General features: G+C 45.8%; 2 protein-coding genes across 2 annotated transcripts in view; both read right to left on the bottom strand.

Annotated features, from left to right (window-relative positions):
- cpamd8 (C3 and PZP like alpha-2-macroglobulin domain containing 8) overlaps positions 1–6,296 on the bottom strand; it is a 40,198-nt gene extending 33,902 nt beyond the window's left edge. Inside the window, 7 exon segments of the mRNA XM_083671703.1 lie at positions 16–70; positions 910–927; positions 1,518–1,570; positions 1,962–2,127; positions 2,676–2,698; positions 3,524–3,675; positions 5,755–6,296. Coding sequence (XP_083527829.1) covers positions 16–70; positions 910–927; positions 1,518–1,570; positions 1,962–2,127; positions 2,676–2,698; positions 3,524–3,675; positions 5,755–5,840 — 553 coding nt within the window. The 5' untranslated portion in view covers positions 5,841–6,296.
- Positions 6,297–7,222: 926 nt separating this feature from the next.
- Positions 7,223–23,302, bottom strand: LOC310805734 (uncharacterized protein). Its single transcript, XM_083671534.1, has 16 exons — positions 23,215–23,302; positions 22,821–22,879; positions 22,645–22,703; positions 22,278–22,398; positions 21,862–21,972; positions 21,471–21,574; positions 21,002–21,160; positions 20,628–20,769; positions 20,268–20,409; positions 18,954–19,076; positions 17,252–17,723; positions 16,667–17,056; positions 10,446–10,636; positions 9,312–9,762; positions 8,614–8,890; positions 7,223–8,132 (listed from the first exon to the last, which is right to left on the bottom strand). The coding sequence occupies exons 1-16, from the start codon at positions 23,277–23,279 to the stop codon at positions 7,666–7,668; spliced, it is 3,333 nt and encodes a 1,110-aa protein (XP_083527660.1). The 5' UTR covers positions 23,280–23,302; the 3' UTR covers positions 7,223–7,665.
- Positions 23,303–26,641: the final 3,339 nt, after the last annotated feature.

The raw sequence follows: 26,641 nt of genomic DNA, 5'->3' as shown, positions 1-26,641 counted from the left end.
ACATTCATCACTTACCGCAGCAGAGGGGTTTTAGACCTTTCCACTGGACCATCCGAGACCCTCTTGGATCCTGGAATATCAGATTATGGATTTTATTCAACTTTTACCTCATGAATCTCCTTGATCTTGACTACTGTATGATCGGTCAAGAAAATCAAGTTGTACAACTCATCACAAACCTGAATTTGCTGGTTGTACACATTGGAAATATGAAGTAAGGCTGGTTATATAAATCTGCAGTGGGTAATCCCTCTAAATCCAACATGACCACAGTACCCACACACTGACCTAGCTCTGACTCAGAGGAGGAAAAACTAACACTAACAGTATTCAAACAAGTAGGCACTGTACACACAAACACATACTGTACACACACACGCGCATGCACACACACACGCACACGCACACGCACACACACACGCACACGCACACACACGCACATACACACACACACACACACACACTGTTTGAAGACTCCGGGATGACAAAGTTACATAAACATCTACACATCTACATATTAATTCCTAGTCCGTTTACACAGCTTCCCCTAGGAATCCTATAACCAGGCAGCATATTTGCCGTGTAAAACCACCTCAGACAGACCAGGACCAGAGGAAGGGAGTGTGCAGAGGTGTTGTGGAGTCAGTAACAGCAGGAGAGGAGCAGCTGAGGGGCTGAGCGGGAGAGCGGCTGTGGGACTCCTTTCATGTGCAGCCCAGGTCCGCTCCTCTCCGCTGCAGGGCCAGGCTCTGAGCTGAGCACCCTGTTATCAAGGTGAGCTCAGCTGTCCCTGCCCTGTAATCTCATCTCAGAGAGAAGGGGGGGTGGGGGGGTTTGGAAACTACACTCCCCACGTCCCGCGGCCCTACCGCCCCGGGTGGTCCCCTCCTCCTGCCACCTTCAACTCACCACAACGTACGCCTCCATCTGCAAAGAGGGAAGGGAGAATAATCATTAATACATTTTTAAAAAAACACAAGGACGGCACACATTAAACAAACTGCACAGCCACATGGGAAAATACCCTCCCTATACCCTCCCTCCCCCCTCCCCTGTCCAACAATCACCCGTCTGTGAAAGCAAGCGCTGCCCTTTGCCAGCAGCAGACCTTTATAGCTCTGGACATCAATAAACACACTGTCTACACAGTTGCACGGTATATTTGGAGCCATTTCTAGCATTCCAGCAGAAATTACTCTGTGGTAAATAGGTGACTGTACATTTTTTTTTTGTGCGTTCAGGCCAGAGTGTTCAGGCTAGGTTTCCCCCTCTTCATTCCTCCCTCAAAGGGGACGTTGGGAAAATAAGTGTGTAAAAAAACAAAAATACCCTGGAATGGATGCCGCCTCCGATTCAAAGCTATGTCACATCAAAAGAGCACAGCTGTTTGGCATCAAGGCTCACCGCCGTTATACTAATACACCTGACTCTCATGTACTCAGTTTTTATACCCAACTGAATGACTGCGCTTGGGTGTGATGTCATAGGCTTTGATGTGACAGGTCAGTGCAGCATACCTTGTCATTGGCCGGCCTCAGGTCCGGAGTGACCGAGTACACATTGATGAACACTACCGAGAAAGGGAGAGAGAGACAGTGATTATTATCACCTACTTCAGTTCATCCAACTGCGTATGAACACAGTCCAGTTCATGTCTTTGGCTTTTTCTCCTGGATGTAAAGCAAGACCAGTAAGATCAAATGGGGTATACATCTAAAACTAGGTTTAGACCAGGTTCCTCAACTCCGGTCCGGGGGCCCCCACAAGGTTGCGGATGTAAGTTCTAGCTCAGCACCAGCCCACCTGGTCAACTAGTCCACTAACTAGTCCGCAGCAAGCCCTTTGACTAGCTGAATCAGATGTGTGTAACCCAGAAGACGCAGGACTGGAGTTGAGAAACACTGTGTTCTACGCATCGTCCCACGACTGTGGGTGGCTGGGTAGCTACTAGGAGGTGAGACCTTTGTGTTTGGGTTTGTAGACTGGCTTGTCGGTCTGGATGAAGACGGCCGTGCCCTTGCTGTCCACTGTGACGGTGGTGTAGTTGTGGAAGATGTAGCCCCCCTCTGTGACGTGGCGATTCCCCCACACCTTGAGATGAGCCTGGCCTCTCAGCCCCGGGGGCACCTGGAACAGAAGGGCCACAGTGATCTCCAGGACACAGATCCTGTCACACAACACCACACAGATCAGTCTAAGCTCTAACTGTATGACACGGTGGACCATAAAAGACTATATTTCATTTTATATAAGGAGGACAGGGGTTGGGGGGTTAGAGGGAGGGAGGGGGAGGGGGAGGGGAGGGGAGGGGGAAGGGAGGACTGAACTCTTGCATATTGGATTGATCCATTCCAGCCTTTGGGGGCTGCGGACCATACATGCACATCAACAGCTGTTGCATATTATATTGAGGCTGTTACCTTATTCCGAATGAATGTGAAAAGACAGATGTTCACATACAAATAATGTTGGTGTTGTTTTGCACGTCATATGAGGAATGCGCACAAACACAGACACGGATCCCACTACTGTGCAGCTGGAGACACAACCGTTTCAATGCATGTTTGCGCTGTAAAAACGCCACATGGCGAACACAAGACAGAACTATAGGACCGTAAGGGGTCGGTGAGGGACGGGTGGAAACGTAATAAACCACATCGTGAAATTGCTCTCACCTTTAATTTGATTGTGCCTTTGTCTGAAATGGAAAGGAAAGACATAAAGATCAATGTACACAAGGAAGTGTTCACAGACACAAGCATTCTGATAGGAACAACAGAGGACCGTTAACCCATGTGAGTCAAGCAGCACCAGGTAGAGGGCAGCCGTGTGTACTGGTTGCATACTTGCCTTTCCGTCAGCAACCTACAGTCACACCAATAGTTACATCTGGTTATTACACCTTAGTGCTAACACAACAACATGCTCTAAAGATCCTCTGGCCAAACAACAATGTTAAAAGATCAAGAAAACCAGCCGGCCCTGTGGGACTTGAGTGGTTGAGCACCGCTGGTTTAGCAGCAGTTACAGCTGCAGTCTGTCTCAATGCCAGAATCTGAACCACAACAAGTCTCCTCTATCAGGAGTGCTGTCAAACAGATCACAAAGACATATACACAGATGCCTGGTTGGACAAGCCAGGCTAAGCCTTAAAGCCTCCAATCAAAGGCAACATCCGTGTAGGGCCCGGTGGGGTCAGGAGTATCCACTCCATCCTATAGGTCAGGGGCCAATCAGCCTCAAGCTGTGTGTGTGTGTTGCTCTGTCAGTGTGTGTGTGTTTGTGTGTGTTATTGCAAGTTAAAACAATGTTGTTCCTAGACTGTGTTTGTGTGTGTGTTTGTGTGTGTGTGTGTGTGTGTGTGTGTGTGTGTGTGTGTGTGTGTGTGCGCGTGCGTGCGCGCGTGTGTGTGTGTGTGTGTGTGTGTGTGTGTGTGTGCGTGTGCGTGTTGTAACAAGGTTGTTACTAGAGTAATTACAGCATTACTACACAACAATAAGAGGATGTTAATGTCATTCCTCACCCAGCACAGTGCCATGGCTGTGTGCCACAGTCTCTCCCTTCACAGAGAGCTGCACCTGGACACGCGTCTCCTCCACAGCATTAAAGATGGTCACACTCAGGGCCTCCTCCACGCCGGCACGGAACACCGATGGAGCGGCGATCAGGTAACCCCTGCGTGTCCGGAAGGGAGAGGGGGATAGCGAGGCCAGGTTAAATAGCATTCATGTTGTCAGACAATCAAGATACTGATTACCTGGAGCCAACTTCTATACCTTCAAACACACACACACACACACACACACACACACACACACATTCCTGATGGATTTGTGCGGCAAGATCGGGTTTAATTGCAAGGTTACCAGGGACGCAGTACCTGTCAGCCAATGAGGTTACTGCTCTAGGGTTCTCTGGCACCACGTCTGATGTAACCTTATAGTCAGTGTTTTTGAAACATAACGACCAAGATTCCAGACAGTCGCTCTGACATCGTCGAGGGAAGACGGCTGTCAAAGAGGTCGCAGGGCAAAGGTCATTCTCTGATGCACATAAACATTCTGGAAAAGTCCAATTAAACTTTTACTTCTGGTTGGGGTGGGGTGGGGTGGGGTGGGGTGGGGTGGGCTGATGTTAGTGGGAGCTCAGCTTTCCCCTGAAACTTTGCTCAAGATCACCCAAATTAGAATGACTCCACCAACCCAATTGCATGTCTGAGTGTTAGATCAGGTGGTTAGCATTATGCCTGGGTGCCGGAGGCAATTTCAGTCGCTGGGAGCCATGAGAAAATCCCTCCGAAAATTAAGCTTAGAGAATGGCAAGATAATATGAGGAAATTGACTCTTAGCGTTTGATCTACAGCAAGTTCAACCAGCTCTTTGATAAGCTCTGAATCAGGTGCCGGGGACATTTGCTGATTACTTACGATCTAATTTAACTGAAGTGTATATATGAATATGTATATATCAATAGTGTGTTAAAAGTATTTTTGCTGTTTCTTGGTGTCTTGACAATATATGACTTATCTTATTTTATTCATATTTAATTTATTGTTATATTATCTTATCTTGTTATTGTATATAACTGTTGTGTCTATAGCTGTTCTGTACTCTGGCATGTGTTTTGTGTTCTATCTGGACCCCAGGAATGTGCAGCAGCTAGTGGGGATCCTGACAAACAAATAAACAAATATTACAATCACACGAGTACAGTAGATGCTTGAACTTCACACAGTGTGTTTTGCCTGTTGACCGACTGACTCTTCAGAGCTGGGTCTTCACTGGTGCTTCAGGTGGACTGATGTTCTTTTGTTCAGCAGGCTGGTATTAATAGTAACCATAGCATTCTCTATGGTGCTCTCCCCTCTGGAACACTTGGCAGCACAGCTTGTAACTCTTCACAATTAACACAATTCTCCACAGCTCTGGATTAAGCTCTGGCATACCGTTGACAGCAGCCCGACCGATAGCATCAAAGGACCCAAAGTCAAGCGAATCTCAGCGCTCTATACACAGGGATTAGTGAAATAAACTCAGGAGTTCATTGTCAAACTCAGGGACCAAGGGAGACCAATGCTTTTGTTTCAGTGGACATAAGAAATGTTTCTGGAATTAAGCATACAGTCCATTGATGGGACATAACACATGCGCCATAAGTGATTCTATACAAATAGTGCATCTCATTTGTCCTTCCAGACATCTAATTCTAGTGAATGGTTAGTAGTAGTACTAGTAGTAGTACTAATTCGCTGTTTCACACCATTATCTATTTGTCGATTCGCTATAGAAAACCACCCATTGTAGCATAGGAGCTGCAAATAGAGCAAAAGCAGTACCGCCAAAAAAAAAAATATTTAAGGACTGCTTACTATGTAATAAATGTCTTGGGTTATTTTGGTTATCGAAAATGAAAAGCGTGGAGATGCATAAATGATGCATGTGACTGATGCATTGTTTCTCATTCACATTATACAAGCTACTGAAAAAAGCCCTTCATAAATGTTTATCATTCCAACAGACCTGCATTCATTCATTCATTAGGCAAACTGCAGAATCCAATGCGATGTGAGTCACCTTTGAACAAAACTATGAACTGTAATATTCACAAATGATGCATTATGTACACAATTATGTATCAGCGACTGATCCGTTGAACTGGGGAGAAACTGTGAGGTTTTACTTTGAACATCAGTGAAATGTCAACGTACTGTACGCACACAACAGTTGAAAGCAACAAATGAGGTCAACCACTTACTGTCTTTCTTGTGCACAACTTCTATTGACGATGCAGATGAATAAAGTCCACGAGAGACTCAACGCTGTCAAACAGGACCTCAGCATTTTCAATATAACCCTCAGTCGTTTGGGTTATAAACTCGCTCTCCCTTTTAAAATAACATGTTCAGACAAGGAACTTTCTCCGAAAGTGTAAAAGTACAGTAGCTTTTACCAGCCCCTCGGACTACAGTGGTCTATCCATCGAGGCTGGCTGGTGTATGAGTTTCGCCTCGAATCGGCAAACAAGGATCAAGTTTTTATCATCCCTCTTCGAGAAATCCCGTTCCGAGCAATACGATTTTTTCTTCAGACCCCAACGCACATAGACAGTCCTCTTTCACGTGCCTTCACCCGCCTCAGCTGCGTTCTCTCATATTTCAGCATTACAAATTACTGTAGAAGTGCTCGCCCACCCTCTGAATTTGCCGCACGATTGAAAAGATGTTCAATCGTTTGATAATGTTTACACTGTAGTTGCGCTCTCCCTCTCCAACTGTGCCCCCTCGTCTCTTTGAAGTTTCAAAGCTTTTGTTCCTTCTGGTGGCCTGGTGCGAGTCAGAACAGCTTCTACTTCAGACTCAACAGTTCAATGAAACATCCCTTCCTCGCTCTGTATGGCCTGTATACCAATACGTTACTGCTAAGCTCCTTTCTATCACAGGTTACTGTCTAGACTTGAGTAAGACCTTAAGTCAACATTACAATGTATTAAATCAGTATTTCGGCCTGCTGATTAGTCAATTTAAACTATAAATAAACCAGGAACAATCACAGACATGTAGTGAGTAAACATATCTAATACAATGAATCTGAAATGTGGGTAAACATGAGAAATGTCTGAGCTCTGAGGTGTTTCATGAGAAATGATAGTCTGAGAGAGAAAGGCTACTAATGCAGTCTAAATTGACCTTTTTCACAATATATAGTATGTTTGAATTCTGGCTGAATGCTCTGAAGACAAACCTTTGGCCCCATCAAGTGGCAATTTGGTGCACCTACAACGTAATAAAATCTGTGGTCATACTAAATTGTAGTCACTGAATATGCACCTCACAAATTTCATAGGGGGCAATTTAGTGAGAAAGACAGCAGTTGTACCCTGTCCCTTTTCTAGAGACATTGGAAACAAATTAACTGTTTAAATTCACTTCTGCAGGAGGGAGGCATCCTGTGCCACAAAACACACAAGGAGGGGTGACAGAGCTAATACAATATATGCCATTTAGCTGACGCTTTTATCCAAAGCGACTTACATTGCAGTGAGTGCATACATTTCAGTATATATGATCCCAGCAGGAATCAAACCCACAACCTAAGCATGGTTAGCGCCATGCTCTACCAACTGAGCCACAGAGGACCACATGAGATGAGATGAGCTGGCCGTAATATGTGCACTTAAAGCTGGAAAATAAATAAACAAAGAAACAATTCTTTAGAACAGACTGTTTTTATTTTTTTTAAAAACCACAGGTAGAGAAAGTTTAACCATACAATACATACAATAAGACTGATACATTGACACAGACAGAACCGCCAGGCTCTTGAGGGCTAGTAATTCATGATGTAAATCACTGAAGCACCATACTGAACCTGCAGCACTGATATTGTTCACTTTATAATTTGTCCAGAAACATCAACAAGTTAATAACCAAACATAGTTTAATTTATTCAAATGGTTTGACCATGAATATGAGGTAAAAGGCACTTGTACTGTTGTTTGTAATACAACAATATCATGGGAACATAACGGACATTCAGCTTAAAACAAGGTCATTAACACATTAACACAACTTAAGAACTCAGTTATAACAAGTGCATCCATATACAATTTTCACATCATAACAAAAGAGCTCACAGCTTAGAACACACAGTCCGTATCTGCAGCTTGTCAAGCGCGGCCATGAATGATGTCATCGACAGACAGGTCTCCCTGCTTCTTATCCACCAGGTCATGATAGTGTACACACTGTAGCTTTGAGGGGTCAGACTCTGTGAAGGTGGTCTTGGAGAAGACCACCCAGTCCCCCGGGTTGATGTCCACACCGTGGGCCTGGCACAGTGTGGCAGTGTGGGGGGCGTCCAGGGCCAGGAGGTGGGAGAGCTTCTGGAGGGGGAAGCGGCAGTTGCGGCTGCTGTGGCCGTAGCTGTAGAGCAGCAGCAGGTCCCTGCGACACGCCCCCAGGTGGCGGTGGAGGGCGCAGGTCTGCAGGAAATCCAGCCTCTCGGCCAGTCGGAGGAGCCGCACGGGGTTGCGCTCCAGGAAGGCGCGGCTGACGGACAGAGCCAGGCGCACGGCGGGGGAAGACCGGACCCGCTCCGGCAGCTCCATGGTGTGCTGCATGGCACGGGGTGAATCTGGGTGAAACAATGAAGACAGACTCGTCAGGGGAAGGGGAAGCTTCATACAGTATCTAGCAGTAGCATCATGCTCAATGAGGTTGATAAACCCTGACTGGCTTGGTGTAACTAAGCGAGTCATCACTGAGCCTCACACTCCTACTGCCTTAGCCTCACACAGCCCACGTCATTTATTGTTTTACTGTTCTATTTTGTAAATTTGTTTTTGCTATTTTGTTAATATTTTGCTATTTTGTAAACATTTTTTGTTAATATTTTGCTTATGTATTGTTCTTTAGCTTTGTTTCAATTTGTATGTGTATGTGCAAATATACTTGGCCAAACAAAAGAATTCTGATTCTGATTCTACACAAGTTGGCCGTTTAGCCATTATTGTTCTCCTTTGTCTTAAATCATTTACATGTCACAATGGGGGGAAAACCACATTGTACTCATGATGATTTCAACAACGCCAAAAGCTAAAAGCAGAGCCACCCACCGAGGTTGTAGAGCACATCGAGGGCCTGGAACTCCTCCTGGTTGAGGTGCTTCCCGCTGGTGTAGCAGTCCAGCAGCCAGCTCAGGCTCTCCTGCAGGTGTGTGTCGTTGATGCGGGGGTCGTAGAGCCGCAGGGGCTGTCCGCACATGCGGTAGGAGGCGTAGATCAGGAAACGCACCGTCCTCTCCAGCACAGCCACGCAGTCTGGCCCTGACACCCTCTGGATGATCATATCCTGCCTCACGCTGCGCAGCCGGTCGAAGACAAAGTCATACACCTAAAGCACAGGGAATGACAGGGTGTAAGCACAGGGAATGACAGGGTGTAAGCACAGTCTACGGCAGAGTTCACATTAATTACCTTTGAGTACATATACGAAATTCACAAAATGCATGTGTTGGTTAGGGTCTAAGGTCTGCACAGATGAAAATTCTAAATCAAGGGCATTAACATTCTTGTAATGACTTTAGTAAATGTAGTACACAAGTCATTACATTGTAGCACGCTGCACAAGATAACAAGATCCATTCACACTATTGAATAAGGGAGTAGTAGGTTCCTTCCAACTGGGTAAGACATGAAAACACTTGAGACTGATTGGAGAGAGGGAGAGGGAGAGATAGGAAGAGGGAGAGAGAGAGAGAGGGAGAGAGAGAGGGAGAGAGAAAGAGAGAGAGAAAACAGTGGAGATGACTTGCCTCAGTCCACGGCTGGAGAGTAGGGGAGGCAGCGATGTCATCAACCAGGAAGCACACCGTCTTCAGCAGCACAGTCGGCGGGCGGAGATCGCTGGGGTGTGTGGAGTCCTTCCCTGCGGCGGGTCTAGAATACTCCTTCACCACACGGGAGGGGTCTGCTCTGGGCTTGCGGCCTCTCTCTGTGCCCGCCACCACCTCGAAACGGTGCAGTCGGTTCTGTGATTCCCGGTCCCGCAGTTCGCGGCTGGGGCACATAGACTGGCAAGCGCCCCTGGGGACTAACTCCTGCCTCTTCTCCATGTCTTTTTCCTCTTGGCATTGTTCCTGGTTCTGCTGTCTCCACTCCCTTCCCTCTGGCTGTCCTCTCCTTCGGGAGTGGAAGCTATTCAAGTCACAAAATAAATAATATCCCAATACATATAGTGCAGGTTTCACTCCTAAACTCAATCTACTTGAAACATAACCTTGTAATGAAATAATTCAGCTAAACTTTCCAAGATCGTGTTTAGTATTGGGGAATATTGTACATTTCCTATGTTGATAATCTCTCAAATGAATACAGAAGCCCTCCAGGAGCTTTTGTGCACTAACGTCTTAGTAGAAGAAACAATAACAGCACTCTAGCTTTACTATCTGACAAATGAACTGGTAGCCACCAGATTGTGCATTGAATAGACCAGTCACAGAGCTGACCTACTGCATCAACAGCACAGCCTGTTCGCTTTCAGCACTGAGGTTGTGTTTGGTGGCTAGCTAACCTAGCTAACCTAGCTAACCAGATAGCTACGTGTGCGTGCTTGACAGCCAGCCATGGTAACGTTGGGCTTACTACACAACGCATTTCTACATTATAACATTACGCCTTATATGTTTGTACCTCGACAGATAGAAGTTAGTTTGCTCTACAAACGTGGGCATACAAAACTATTTTGATAAAATAAACAAGACTTACACGCGACGAGGCGCTCTCTTGGTGCTCATTGGTTCACTGTAATGGCAGCGACGTCACTTGCCACAATAAGCCAATCAGAGGCCACACTTTTGGCACTAATCGATGCTTTTTACGTCCCATCCGGCGAACTGAGGTCGAACAACGACTTCATCAGCGAGTTTGAGTTGAAAAGTCAAACCCACTAGAAACCAGGCGAGGCCAGCGAGGCTAGGCGGCGAGGGCGGGCGAGGCACGGCCAGGCGAGGCACGGCCAGGCGGCGAGGGCGGGCGAGGCACGGCCAGGCGAGGCACGGCCAGGCGAGGCACGGCCAGGCGAGGGCAGCATCGCTCTCGTCTCAAATTGGACAATTGTAGTGAGCTTCTGACAGCAGGGCTTCAAAACATGACAGTGACTCTTGTTTATCAAATCCTCAATAGAACGTCCTATGAATTCCTTTTGAATTTGTATATTATAATTTTTATTGTTTATTTGTTTGATTGTTGTTGAACGAGTAGCTAGACCAACAGGCTGTTAAAAGGCCGGCTAAAGGCATAGGCCACATAGGCGGTCGCCTAGGGCGCCACCTTCTGGTGGGCGCTGGTCGCCCTTAAAGGGGGAAAAAAATAATCGCCGGTGGGCGCCCTTCCTCATTTTCTGCTTTGAGGTAACAAATGAACAAATAATGAAATAAACAAATGAACAAATACACTTTGCACCCCTGTTCCTCAAAATGTTTTCGTCTGCTCTGGCTTGCACTTTTACTGTGCGCAATGCGCACTGAAAGCGGGGGAGGATGGGTTACCGATTGACGCGTCCGGGACGTAAGAAATGCCAGAGATTGCTAGACTGACTGATTGATGGACAGATGTCAAGAGGCAGATATCTATCAGACAGATCTAATTCGGTGATTGCAGTGATTACTTTTTTGTGTAATCACTGCACTTTTTTGTGTTTCAACATGTTTTCTAGTATGCCTGAGGTGTCCTTACTAACATAGTTATCGGTCATCGTTGTACAACAACTGCAAAATCATTAAAAGAGAGTTGGCCTGCGACCGCGAAATGCGACAGGCAGATTTGGAGTTATGGTGCGTCACAGAGGAACGAGTTAATTTAAAGTGCGTCACCAACACCATGGAGATCAATTGTTAAGGTGCTTTTAAACATTCTGGAAGGCGCTAAAACCTTCAGATGCAATTTTGCAGTCGTAGGGAACAGTTCAGAGCTCTCTATACTTGACAGGCGAGCAATAATGTCTGTAGTGTATGCCAAGGTACGTTGTGCCAAGTTTACAGTTTCAAAGCGTGAGATATTCATCGCGGAAGTGAGAAAAGGCGTATACCACTTTCGGAAGAAGGTGGACTGGGTCTATGAGAGTAGGTTGAACAATTTCTTTCGACAATAGTCCAGGCCCCACTTTCATTTGAATAGTAGGCTATGCCTACAGTAGGTTAAACCACCTGTTTCAGCATTGTTTATGGTTGCATAGCATGTTTTTTTGTACTTCCTTGGCAAGATGACACCTGGTTACTATAGCAACCGTTGCTACAGTAACCAGGTGATCTATAGATGAGGTCATCACAGAACACCTGGTTACTATAGCAACCGTTGCTACAGTAACCAGGTGGTCTCCAGATGAGGTCATCACAGAACACCTGGTTACTACAGCAACCGTTGCTACAGTAACCAGGTGGTCTACAGATGAGGTCATCACAGAACACCTGGTTACTACAGCAACCGTTGCTACAGTAACCAGGTGGTCTACAGATGAGGTCATCACAGAACACCTGGTTACTACAGCAACCGTTGCTACAGTAACCAGGTGTTCTACAGATGAGGTCATCACAGAACACCTGGTTACTGTAGCAACCTTTACTATAGTAACCAGGTGTTCTAAGACAAGGTCATCGCGTACAACCAACGGTACAACCAAAAATGTTGTCGTGGTTCCAGAATGGACATGGGGAGGGTCAGAGTGTTCTACTTATGATATACCCCTCTGGGCAGGGTGAGGATCACAGAAATAGAATGAGGGCGCCAAATAATGGAATAGAGTAAGTAGAATGGACCTGGTTCCTCATACTGGCAATTTGGCTAGTAAGGCCTACACCAAAAGATGGCTGACAATGGAAATGTGATACATAATTGCCATGGTAACCGTAACTGCATAAGCCCTATTCCCACAGAGATAACGGTGAAATGCCTGTCCATTCTATTTCTGGTTCTATCAGATCTAAATCTATGGTATTGTTGCGCTGTATTGCCATTGTTGCACTCACGTAATTACGTTATTATCTCTGTGGTTGCATTTTTTCTTTTTAATCATTTTAGAAGACGTCTCTCTGGAATGGTCGTATGAGAAGAACGACTGGGTGCCTCTGGGTGACTCTTCACCCCTGCTTCATCACCTTCCTCAGGAGGAGGTGAAGACCACAGCGCTGCCAGTGAGACTGACATTCCAATCAACAGAGGGTTCTAGAACACCTCAAGGTATTGAGAATATTATCAACCACCTCACAACCGTTGTTTGTTTGTTTGTTTGTGTCTGAAGGTGGTCACCAAGGCCAGAGAGCCTCTTCCCCGACCTGCTGAGGACACACCTCTCCCAGCTGAGGACACACCTCTCCCAGCGGAGGCCACGCCTCTCCCAGCTGAGGACACGCCTCTCCCAGCTGAGGCCACACCTCTTCCCCAACCTGAGGAGGAAATCTCCCCAGCATGGCCGGTGAGACATTATCACTAGACGGAAGAAGCACTTCCTTCTTGTATGACAGTATCACTGCCTGATCCTACTTTACATCCTACTTAAGTATTTCATTTGAACATACAGCTTACCCTCAGATGTATTGAAATACTGACTGATTTTCCTTTAGCGCAAGTACGTCAAATGGGTCAGCCCCGGGAACTTCCTTGGGGTTGAAATCACCGGGACCCAAGCACTGTGGTTTTGGCCCGGCTTTGGCTTTGGCCCCGCCCTTGCCCCTGAATTTCAGGCCCGCCGTGGCCCCGCCCCTGGACCTAGCCCCGCCCCTGGACCTAGCCCCGCCCCTGGACCTAGCCCCGCCCCTGGTAGGGAACTCCAGGGATTCTTCAATGAGGTAAAGACTTCTACACTCACTTCACCTCCTCTTTATAGCCTTGCCAATGAGACTGACATTCCAATCAACACAGAGGGTTCTAGAACACTTCAAGTTACTGAGGATATCGGCAGCCTTACAGCCTTTGTTTATTTGTTTGCAGCTGTTGCCCTGGAAATACAGCCGTGGATATTGCGGCCCACTGGCCACTATCCAGGTAAGAGCACCAAGACTGTCACATACAGTGTCCCAGTTGGTGTATTCCCTGTATTTTGTGCCAATTTTGACATATCCTCTGTCTTCTACAGAAGGACTTCACCTCTGAGGTCCAAAAAGCAAACCAGTTCTGGGAGTTTGCCATTACTGAGTGTAATTTCAGAGGCCCACAGGTAAGCTGAGTGTTCTAATGTAAAACATTTCAAATGTTCCACTATAGAATGTGATATTAAGGCTTAATCTTCAAAAGGCTACCTGCACTCAAGGAATGGATTTTCTAATTCCTTGCCTGCACTGAGAGCCAATGTATAGAAGCACTGACTGGCTTCTTGTGTGACATTATCACTCCCTGATCCTGCTTTACCTGCTTTACTCCCTGATCCTGCTTTATACTTGAGTATTTCATTTTTGACATACAATTTAATTTGAACATACACCCTCATATGTATTGAAATTATTTGACTGATTTTACTTCAGACATCAGAAGTCAAATGGGTCAGCATCTGTGAGGTCACAGGGGTCGTGACCTGGATGTGGTTGAGCCTGACAACAGGAGAGTCAGTGAACAACCGGCATGTGAGTGTCTCATGTATAGAATTAGAATAGAACACTGGAAACAATCACATGAAATATTGTAAGAATTCTATTTCTATGGTCTCATGTCTCTATGTCCCTTAAGGAACTGACATCAAAGTTAATGTACAGCAGTATCATAGTGCATGTTCTTATGGTCTTCACCTTCAGCTTGATCCCCTCTCCAAGACGGAGACCAAGGTGCATACTGGGATTCAGGTGGGAGCACATTCCTGTTTCATACTTTTATACTAACCTCTTATTGTCTTTTAAGCAATGGTTTGGTTTCTAGTCTGGTGAGCATTGATTAACTATAGATACATAACTACCTTTGTTTTAAAGATATTAGAGGAGTTCCTCTGTCTTTCCTCCCTCTGTAGATCATGGGCGGGAGAATCCAGCAGTGGATATCCTACCGCTTGGAGGAGACCTCCCAGTATCGCTATTCGGATGACGTCAAGGTAAATGCCCCCCATTGTTCTGATTGGCTAGTGTTTCATTGTTGTGTAGTGGATGGCGATATCTGACTGGTAAGATACTGTGTTCTTTGCAGCTGCGGGACGTCTACCGAGAATACAGCGGGCTGAAGATGAACTCCTGCGGGGAAGCGTGTCACAACGCTTGGAGTGAGAGGACATCAGACTCTACCCCAATGGAACCCCGCTTTGGCTTTGGCCCTGGCTCTGGCCCCGCCCCAGCCCCCACCCCTGAGTATCAGACCCACTCTGGGCCCGCCCCTCAGTACCAGACCCACTCTGGGCCCGACCCTGAGTACCAGGCCCACTCTGGCCCCGCCCCTGACTATCAGACCCACTCTGGCCCCGCCCCTGAGTACCAGGCCCACTCTGGCCCCACCCCTGGCACTGGCTCTGGCTCTTTTGAATTCCAGGCCTTCTTCGATGAGGTAAAGACTACTCACTCTACCTTCTCTTTAACTCTCTCTGTGGACTCTGATGTGGTGTAGAGTAATAGTCCATCAGTGAAGACACAGTCATTGTTAATACAGTATGTCCCTGTGTAACATAATCTAAAGGAAGAGGAAATGGATCTGCCTCATGCGATGGATGAAGTTCCTAGCATTGAGTGAGTGCTGACTCATCTATCTACATGACCAATCAAATCCAGGTTGTTGTCCCATAAGTGGTCACTGATCATGTGATGTTGTCTCTCTCATTCTCAGGGCCCACCTGGAGACCAAGGGGGTCACCGACTTTTCAGTGAAGTTGGATGGCCTTCGCCTGGCTTTCAGTGTAAGTAAACAGCATTATGACTTGTGTATGTAATTGTCATTGTGTCAATCGCCTAATGTCTTCCTCTCCTCCATGCCAAGGCCCTGCAGTCCGACTCTGGCACCCGCAGCCAGATGACCGTGGCTGGCAGGACAGTCCTGGGAGGCCTGGTGTCCCTGCATGGACGGGTAACTAACTTAACCATTGGCCAGTGTTTTAATGACTTGATATTATTTACCATTGTATGTACTGACACTGTTATTTACCCTCTGTGGTTGTGGTTGTGGTTGTTGTTGTTGTTGTTGTTGTTGTTGTTGTTGTTGTTGTTGTTGTTCTCGGTTGTGGTTGTTGTTGTTGTTGTTCTCTGTTATTGTTGTGGTGGTTGTTGTTGTTGTTCTCGGTTGTGGTTGTGGTTGTGGTTGTTGTTGTTGTTGTTGTGGTGGTTTTTGTTGTGTTTGTGTCAGGACCTGGCTGGTTTCCAGGCAGCCTACGATGACCTGGTGGCCATGGTGACTGACCCTGAGCGCAGGGAGTCAGTGGATAGAGAACTGGCCACCATGGGGGTAAGTACATCCAGATAGATACTCTAAACTGTCCATGTTTATTGTTACTTTATGACTTCATGGGGTTTATTAGGGTTAACTTACTAATTGATGTTCTCTATTGTTTGGGTAAAGGTCTACCACCTCAATATAATTGACATGCTGTACGAGTACATCATCGTGGGACAGCTTATTGAGGACAACGCCCCACTTGAAATTGTGAGTGAATTCATACAAAGGAGACGACATGCTGATGTAGGTATTGATTGTACAGTTGGTTAACTGTAGATATTTCAATAGGGAGCATTTCTATCCACATGGAAATGGAGATGGAGTGGACATTGAGTTGTCTATTGTTGAAAAGTCTAATGGTTGTCTGTTGTTGTTGTTGTTGTTTTCCTCCTAGGAGCAAGGTGGCGTGCTCGAGGCAATAGAGGAAGTCCTGAACTTTCTCCTTCTTGACGCCACCTCACAGGATGACGCACGGCGTTGTAAGACGCATCTGCAGGTACACACATCACTTCCTCTTCCTGCTCCTCTCTCACCTCCCTTCCTGTCCCTGTAGGCCGTGGAGACGTAATGGTGCCTGTGTGTTTTGTGTTCTCAGGACCAGCTGATGCTTTTATTAGAGGAGATGTTTGGATGGGATGTGGGGTTGTTCTCCGAGCAGGACTGCCTCACCAGTCAAGTTAAGGCAACTGTAGGGCTGCTAACCCAGAAGCTGGTTGGTGAGATGGAGGCAACCTCTGGGGTCTCCCCTGGCACTGGCTCCGCCCCTGGCCCTGACCATGATCTCACTCCTGACCCTAGCATCACCCCTGACGATGGCCTCGCCTCTGGCCCCAGCATCACCGCTGACGATGGCCTCGCCTCTGGCCCCAGCATCACCCCTGACGATGGCCTCGCCTCTGGCCCCAGCATCACCCCTGACGATGGCCTCGCCTCTGGCCCCAGCATCACCCCTGACGATGGCCTCGCCTCTGGCCCCAGCATCACCCCTGACGATGGCCGCGCCTCTGGCCCCAGCATCACCCCTGACCATGGCCCCCTCCCTGGCCCTAACACCATCCCTGGTCCTAGCACCGTCCCCCAGGCTGACACGTCCTTCTTGGATGATTTCTTGGATGACGTTTGTCGCAGCCCTAACCCCGTCTCGGCTAATTGTTCTGACGAGAATCTGGTAAACATTTAACATTTAAGTTAACTATGATGTTAATGATGTATGAGGTCCCTAATTGAAGATGCAGTCATTGTTAATACATTATGTGCCTGTGTAACAGAATATTGAGGCAGAGGACATGAATGTGCATTTGTGTTTTGTGTTCTCAGGCAAGGCTGAATGCCTTACTGGATGAGTTTTTCAGCAGCTCACGCCCTGCCCCTGGCCCCCGCCCCTGTTCTCAGCACAAGCTGAACCCCTCTCGGGGTGGGCTCTTAAGCAGACCTGGCCCCACCTCAGGCCCCGTCTCTGCATCTGGCCTTGGCCCGGCCCCTGGCCCCCGCCCCTGTTCTCAGGACATGCCGAAGGGCCCCACTCCTGGCCCCGCCTCCGGTCACCCCACCTCAGGTCACCCCGCCTCTGCATCTGGCCCTGGCCCGGCCCCTGGCCCCTGTTCCTGTTCCTGTTCTCAGGCCAAGACAAAGGGCCCCACCCCTGCATCTGGCCCTTGCTTGGCCCCTGGCCCCCACCCCTGCTCTCAGGCCAAGCCGAAAGGCCCCGCCCCTGTATCTGGCCCTGGCCCCCACCGCTGCTCTCAGGCCAAGCCGATGGGCCCCACCCCTGGCCCAGACTCCGCCCCTGGCAGTGGCTCCAAGGCTCAGGACCAGCTACATTTGTTTGCTTACTTGGCGATGGTGTTCGCCATGTCCGTCACACCAAGGATGTCAGCCAAGCAGGAGGACTAACGCAGAGGCTTATTGATGTCCTGGAGGAGAACACCTCTCCCCTCCACACCTAGCATATACATCCTCCTTACATCTAGCAAAATATTAAACATCAAAATATTAAAACATCTTTCAATTCAACAAAAAAACCTGATCAGCTGGTTCATTTAGGAATAGAATAGGCAAAGTAAAGCAGAGGTTTGGATTAAGATAAGCAACATGTTGCTTTAGAGCTTAAAGATAAGTTATAAGATGTGGAAGATAAGATAAGTTAATGTGATATACTGGTGAAGGTGAAACAAAGTCAAATCAATTGAATTCAACATGTTCCTCTTCATCACACACAGATGCAGGTAAGTGGTATGTCAAATACTGGTTATCATACACTATTGCAGGTAAGTAGGTTCCCTCTGATACATGTTACATGTGTTATTCCAAATGGATTGATATCACATGATTTCCATCCAGTATCTCAGTAATGCAGGTGTTGGTTGTATTAGTACACTCATTTGTCTAATCCCACCTTCCCTCTCTCTTTGACTTGCAGGTGGCAGTTAATTCAATATTCTTTGAAGGTTTTAGTTTGAATTATTGAATGGGATGTGAATGTTATATTGAGGTCCTCTGCCTGCCTGCATCACCTTCTGTATTTATTTAGTTTCCCCACTAGAGGGAGGTGTTGCTACAACCTGTAGCTTAAAGGAGGCCTTCATTTCTTACAAAATCTGCCATGTTTGGAGAGGAAGTAGGAAATGTGAAGTAAGAGTTTAAAACATGATAAATTAATACATTATTATGAAAAATGATGATAAACTCTCCTTGATAAAGCTAAGCCAGTGCCATACAATGGATTGATTTGTTTAAAACAATAATAACAGACAGTAACTTATGAGTAAAAAAAGCATTTGCAAACAGATAATACAGGTTATTGAAACCTAATATAGTCAATTACGATTTATTTTATTCACAAAACCATTTTCAGAGATATTATCATAATGCGCACATCATAAAAATGACTTAGCCCGGGTGACAGCAGTTGCACACTGGTGGCAGCTCCCAAAATACATTTTAATTTTAATTTACAAAACAATTCCTATATTCACTCATTCATTCATTCAAGTAATGAATTAGAAAAAAACACATATTCATTGCTATGTTAACAGAGGTACACGCTATACAAGGTTCTTCACTGTTTGGCACAGTAGAGTTCCTGAGCTCTGGTCAAGCCAAGCTCCTCCTCCTCCAAAGACTGCTGGATGAGAACCGTCTGGCGGCTGACCAGGGAGGAGAGCTCCAGCAGCGCCGAGAACTCCCTGAGGGAAAAGCACAACCTGCAGGGTCAGAGGTCAGAGGAGCTACCAACACCAAAGGTCACATCACACCAAGTCATCCATTTCATACATACACCCTGCAGGGTCAGAGGAGCTCCCAACACCAAAGGTCACATCACACCAAGTCATCCATTTCATACATACACCCTGCAGGGTCAGAGGAGCTCCCAACACCAAAGGTCACATCACACCAAGTCATCCATTTCATACATACACCCTGCAGGGTCAGAGGTCAGAGGAGCTCCCAACACCAAAGGTCACATCACACAAGTCATCCATTTCATACATACACCCTGCAGGGTCAGAGGTCAGAGGAGCTCCCAACACCAAAGGTCACATCACACCAAGTCATCCATTTCATACATACACCCTGCAGGGTCAGAGGTCAGAGGAGCTCCCAACACCAAAGGTCACATCACACCAAGTCATCCATTTCATACATACACCCTGCAGGGTCAGAGGTCAGAGCAGCTCCCAACACCAAAGGTCACATCACACCAAGTCATCCATTTCATACATACACCCTGCAGGGTCAGAGGTCAGAGGAGCTCCCAACACCAAAGGTCACATCACACCAAGTCATCCATTTCATACATACACCCTGCAGGGTCAGGGGTCAGAGGAGCTCCCAACACCAAAGGTCACATCACACCAAGTCATCCATTTCATACATACACCCTGCAGGGTCAGAGGTCAGAGGTCAGAGGAGCTCCCAACACCAAATGTCACATCACACCAAGTCATCCATTTCATACCTGTCCTCGCTTCATTCACATTGCCTGTCCATAGTGTCAATTTACTTATAGATTCCATTGACACATCATCAAGCGCTGGTTCCCTAGACTAGGCCTAAGTCCTAGTCCTAGATTAAAAACACAATGAAGAATCTCCATTGAAAGTGTGATTTAGTCCAGGACTAGGCTTAGTCTGTAACATTTGCAAGATAAAGACCGTAATTTGAATGCCAATACATCAGTTAAAGGACAAGACTCGCTAACCTGGACTCAATTGTTTGTTACCAACTGCATCAACAGACTAACTTAAGCAGAGGGACAAACTGATGGAAGCCTGGATACCTGTGATGGAAAAACGTTTCTAAACAGACAAATAAAGCATTCATTCATTCATTCATTCATTCATTCATTCCTCTCTACTGATACTCTATGGTCGTACCCTGAGAGCTGCTCACTGATGTGCCTGGCAGCAGTCTTCATCCCCCTCAGGCGTTCAGCAGACGCGTCGTTGCCATGCAGAGCTCCCTGCGTCCACTGCTGCAGCACCTCCTCACTCTCCTTCAGGCTCGCCTCCGCTTTGCCTGAGTGGGTGAGGAGAACCAGGGGTTTCAGCACAGGCATGACCACCAGGAACGACCACAAACGCAGTAGATCCCCTTTTTACGTGTAGAAAACTTGACCATCTTCAGGATCCCATTTCACTCATGTCTTCTTCACTCTGTTTTTTTTATTATTATTTTTTTTAATCAAATGCTCTGTAATCTGCTGAACTGACTTAAGAGAATACAGTTAAACCAACCCAGGAATTCTCTTCTGTCCCCCTCGATGTGGAAGTTCGTTACAGGCAACTGGTGGCGGGTGGTGTCCACTGCTGTGGCAAAGGATTTGTATTCTTCTGTGAAGTGCTGGGCAGCTGCAGCCACAGGAGTCAATGCTGTGATCTGAAGACATAGGGCACACATACATTCATCATCAAAGCCTCGAGCTGATGACAGATTTGGATGTTTCAATCAACCTTTTCAATGCCACTTTAATCATAACTCATTCATCAGTTGAAGATACAAAAAAAAAAACGGAGGATAACAAAATTGTTCAACTCACACGTTGTTCACATTAAGTAAAATCAAAATGCTATGGGACAGAAATCAAAGGGGACAGAAATGTGCCTCTGACCTGCAAATCCAGCAAGTCATTCATCTGCTTGCCCTTTTCCAGAAGAAGGTTCCGGCGCTTCTTTTCATGGACTTCCTTGCGTAGCTGTTCCTCTTCCTCCATCACTGCTAGGACACACCCCTCCGCCTCTGCCTTCAGCTTCCCTGTATTACTCTCCATCTGAGTTCAAACACCATCGCGTTAACACAGTCCATCATGATAAGAGTCCTGAAGGTAATGACATCTATTGCGATGACAATATATATATATATATATATATATATATATATATATATATATATATATATATATATAATATATGCCATTTAGCTGTGAGTGGATACATTTTTCAGTATGGTCCCAGTGGGAATCAAACCCCCAAGCTAAGCGTTGTTAGCGCCATGCTCGACCAACTGAGCCAGAGAGGACCACATGACATCCCACTTGGCTGTCTTAAAAATACACTAAACATAACAGTTTTCCCTCGTACCTTGGCTGTGAGGTAGGCCAACAGGAATGTTTGCATTTCCACAATCCTCTTCTCATTTTCGCTGTTCCTCTCAGGTTCTGCTACATTTTGTAACACTGTCTTCTCTGAAGAAGAAGTAAAGCAAAGCATGGGACTGGGTGTTATTACCAATTCACATTCATCAATCACCTTCATGACCTGAATTAGAGTGAAATGTACAGGTCTCCCTTGTAAAAGAGGTATTTTGTCCTATAATATAACAATATATATAATGTATGCCATTTAGCTGATGCTTTTATCCAAAGCAACTTACACTGCAGTGTACATTTTTCAGAATATATGGTCGCAGCAGGAATCAAACCCACAACCTAAGCGTTGTTCGCGCCATGACACGAGAATGAATGGGGTTTACCTTTAATGACTGAAAGATCAAAGTCTGGTCGGTTACAATGGCCATCTAAGATTGTGGATTGTAGCATACTTCTTCCCAATTGTGAAGGCTCAAGTAGGCTGGACATCATTGCTGAAGGATAAACAGGGTTAAGTGAATGACAGTATGCTCACAAACCAAACATATTTTCATAACATTATCCCCACCATTATAGACCTGGTAGAATCACTGCATGACATCAAACCCCCAAAATACAGGGACATAAAATAGGTGTAGTGTTTCTGTCTTCACTGTCTGTTTACATTACACACAATGCCACAAACAAAATGTACTCCTGAGGACAATAAAGTCACCATCTGATCTTATGGCAAACATAAACAAGGTTATTGTCGGTTATGGTATGGACTTAAAAAGAAAATCACTTATTCATCACGTACGAGTTGGAAGACATTGAGGCGCCATTGAGCGTCTTGGGGGCGTGGCCGCCCGCGGCCCACCCGGCTTAGGTGAGGCCGGCCTTGGTGGCAGAACAACGGACTCATTGGTCAGTGAGTTGCTCTGTGGACAGACAGAGATGCAACCGGTTAGAATGTCGAAATGTGAGAATTCAATTCAATGCTTTGCACTATTCAAGATTGGTCAAATATTACTATAAATTCAGACAGTAGGCGATAGCCTATATTTCCAAATGCATAATCTCCAAGTGCAACATCTCCAAGGGGTGTCCTTTCTCGTAACCAATGACAAAAATGACATAGGCCAACGGGTAATTAATGAGACATGTCATGAACTAAAACATTTTACCTTAGAGAGAGGTGCTTTAACAGGCTGCAAGTATCGAGACTTCACTATCGTACCACCAGCTGAGGATGAGGATAGCGTTATTTGTAGCATCAGAACTTTTGACAAGTATGACAGTCTCATGAAACTTTAAACGTGTATTTCATAACAACAACGTTAGCTAGTTCATTTAAACTTACATTTGCTTTTCTTTCCAGCTCCACTGTTGTTAGCACTGCTGTTTTCACCCTCTTTAGAACTGCAAGAATTGTAACAGAAGTAAGGTAATTGTCATTTCAACCGTTTTATTATCTAGGTCTATGGATAATCTAGCCACTCTTCATTTTATAACATACCTATAATACCATTTTACAACAAATCATAGATTTATAAACACTATTCGCACACTGCACAACAATAGTTATTTGTATCTCTGCCAGTCTGTTAACAACAACAACATTAGCACAGCAGCAGACGGCTAGCACCACTGGTAGCGTCAAGCCCGCTCACATCATTCTTAGCGACTGCAGTACATACAAATATCTTTGATGATCAAAAGTCAGTAACTAATCTGTAAATAACATGGTTGGCTACCTTTCCAAATCTGCAGGTGTTGGTTTTTTTATTTTATGAAGAGATGAAACTCTTCTGGACGCCATGTTTCAAGCGACCCGCCCTGTACGACGAGCTAACTGTCCGACTAGAAACAAGATGGCAGACAATAGTGCCACTAATTTACTTGGGCTTGCTTTAGCAAGTCTGTAGCAAAGCAAAATTACATTATAACCCATGAATGAACGTTTCTCCTCGGAAATGGTAGGAGAAGGCAACAATAAAAATTAACTTATTTTACCTAGGAAATCTTTTCACAGTGTGTGTGTGTGTGTGTGTGTGTGTGTGTGTGTGTGTGTGTGTAGTCATAATAACAGGTGGTGTGTATTATTCAACATATTAGAAATATTATTGAATACTCCACTCATTCGATCAACGTCTACCTTGAGGAAAAAACAACGGAGTATCAATACTAAACACCCACACCACAGTTGCCTCCACAAATGAAAAAGAAAAAGCTTTAGACTGCAGTTCTTATGGGTGACCATTAGAGGGTTGTATGGGTGTGTCTATGTATGTACCTCAAGCTGCTGATGTCTTCTCAATAATACCTTCCTGCAAAAATTGCTGCAGTGCAATGAAAATACTCAATCTGCGAATGCAGAAGATTGGTTACCTTTCTTATTCAATCAGTTTCCTGGACCTGACCACTGGCATTTCAAGGAATGAGTTTCTGTGTCTGTACTGATTCTAATAAATGTACTTCTCATCGATACTCTCTCAAGTGACCCACCAATCCCGCATACATCCACATTTCTGATAGAATTAATAGATTTAGTGATTTTAAGGAAGAGATTTAGATAGATTTTAAGGAAGAGAGTTGTTTTGGCCTACATAAGTGCAGTTTACATTCCTAGCACTGCTGGAGTTCCTAGATACCGGCATGGAATGCTTCTCCACCTTCAACCTTGAATAGGCCTATCCGTTTTTTAAGTGTTAAGGGAGTTCATTAACATTCCATCCCAAGAATGGACAGATCCTCATTAGATGAATGGAACATTCCAATAATGGGATTGGAATGGAAATTCATCCCTTGAAATGGAATGGATGATGGAGTCCTTAGACCTCTCAGACTGGGATGACATGCACCGCTGGAACGTAACGTCTGCCGTTGTGATGAAGAGGGGTGTGTACTTGTGTGCAGCTGGGTGTCTGCTTGGTGAATGCTCTAAGGTGTAGTTTGCTGGCCGTTTGTGTGCCTAAGTCTTCAGCGACATAATGGGTGCTGATCCCACCTGTCTGAGCTGGGCTTGGTCTCAGCAGGACAATGGACGGAGGGGATGAGGGGAGTGGAGGAGGGGCACGCACTCACACATACACACACACTCTCACACACACACACACACACACACACACACACACACACACACACACTGACCACCAGTGTCTTTTCCTCTTTCACTCCCACCACAGGAATGGATTTAACCACAGGTGAATAAGAGACACAGAGAGAGAGAGAGAGAGAGAGAGAGAGAGGTCTGTCTCTCTATCTAGGCTGGCAGGCTGTTAATGGAGAGGTCAGAATGCCCATAGTCCCTAGACAAACCAGTCCCTAGAGGAACAGATATCCTGTCTGCAGTGAGCAACCCTCACTGTTGTTTTAGGTGTCCAATGTGATAACGAGCTGAAATCAACAGATGATTATTCATCAATCTATAAACTGAAGAAATTAATAATACCGTAAGAATATTCATGCTTTCACCCAAACAAATGGTATTGAACCGACCTCACAATATAAAATGTGACATGAAATATAGCACTAGCACTATTGTTTGTTTTCCTCTATGTGTGTGTGTGTGTGTGTGTGTGTGTGTGTGTGTGTGTGTGTGTGTGTGTGTGTGTGTGTGTGTGTGTTGAAGGTAATCATCCAGCCTGCCTGTGAAACTTGTTTGCTGGTGACCTTTCTGCTTTAATGAAGTTTCACAGAGATAAAGGTTGAACACTGGGACTTGGCCCTCAAACAGTGAGAGTAGGTGAGTAAATGTGTGTGTGTGTGTGTGTGTGTGTGTGTGTGTGTGTGTGTGTGCGTGCACACGTGCATGTGTGTGCGAGTGTGTGTGTATGTGTGTCTCTTAGTTCTGAATACACACGTGGTGCACTCACTCCAGTTCATGTAGATTGTGCCTGTGTGTGTTAGGGCGGGTTAGGATGGGACCTTGTGTCTGTTTGTGTCTGTGTGTGTGTGTGTAGCTCTCCATATCTGTCTGTCTGTGTAAAGGCCGTGCCATATCACTGCTCCTCTCTACGTGTAATAAAGCAATGGGGCTGCTGTGTGTCTGCATGTCGCCTGTCTGTCTCTCAACACCCTGCAATGCCAGGACTAATAGGTGCTTTGAGGTGAACAACTGGTCCCGCTGATGTTTGAGGTGATAACAGGAGGATAGATTGGCTCCCATTCAATCAATTATGCCTTGAATTTAATGAGTAATTATTATACTGAATATAGTAGCCGTACTGTCAAGACAAAAATGGTGCCTACTTTTTACAAAATCACCAGGCCCTAGTTGTGTCCTTTCACATTATGACATGTTATATTTGACGAGAATCTGTTGGATGGGGATGTTGAGTAATAGCAAACGAATGGTAACTTATTTTCGGCGTCGATATTTTCTAGATTGATAAAAATTTACAAATGTGTAACTCTTTTAATTTGAGAATAGAAAATGGAATTCAGTCTGAGGAGTTGAAGAGAGTGAGGGAGAGAGGGAGAAGTTGTTGAAAGATAGCACTATGAAGAGCCATGGTGAGGACAGACTGAAAGAAAGCCCTTGTGTCCTCCAACCGTGCGTGGTTCTCTCTCATCCCTCTGTCCTTTGAAACTCTGACGTCTACCGTCGGTCTGGCCTGCGTCACATAACTGATACCTAATTTTGTCTCTGAAAACGTTATTGGCTGACAATTTCAGGAAGATGTACAGTACACACACACACACACACACACACACACACACACACACACACACACACACACACTAACCGAACCGCATCCCTTCCACTCTCGACAAAAGCCCTTACTCATCCTCCAGTCTGGGCCACATAGCTCCCCAGGAATGCCTCAGACAGACAGAGCCATATTTAGCAACTTGCCATATTCAGAGCTTGTTTTTTATCAGGCTGAACAAAATTGGCATCGTCAGCAAAATAACCAACCAAAGACGATAGAAACATGTCTTGCTCTTCTCCCATGTTAGTGCAGGGCCCTGTAGTGTTTCACACACCATGCTCATCAGCTCATCAGTGTGTGTGTGTGCATGTGTGTGTGTGTGTGAGTGTGTGTGTGTGTGTGTGTGAGTGTGTGTTTATGTGGTATGTGTGTGTGTGTGTCATTCTTGATAAGCAGCTGATTAGAAGAATCAGGTGTGGTAGAGCTGGGGCTTGAACAAAAGTGTGCACAGTCACCCTGTTAACCA

This window comes from Argentina silus, assembly GCF_951799395.1.
Source record: "Argentina silus genome assembly, chromosome: 6".
NCBI classification, from domain to species: Eukaryota; Metazoa; Chordata; class Actinopteri; order Argentiniformes; family Argentinidae; genus Argentina; species Argentina silus.
The sequence above is the reverse complement of the archived record's forward strand: the minus strand, read 5'-3'. Positions and strand labels throughout refer to the sequence as shown.

What these genes read in the sequence shown, in the direction of transcription:
- LOC310805734 (XM_083671534.1), bottom strand. Translation starts at nt 23,279, where the DNA reads ATGGCGTCCAGAAGAGTTTCATCTCTTCATAAAATAAAAAAACCAACA. An exon ending in TTAAAGCACCTCTCTCTAAG is followed by an intron (nt 22,399 to 22,644) that starts GTAAAATGTTTT and finishes GTCTGTCCACAG; the next exon opens with AGCAACTCACTGACCAATGA. An exon ending in TGATCTTTCAGTCATTAAAG is followed by an intron (nt 21,575 to 21,861) that starts GTAAACCCCATT and finishes CTTCTTCTTCAG; the next exon opens with AGAAGACAGTGTTACAAAAT.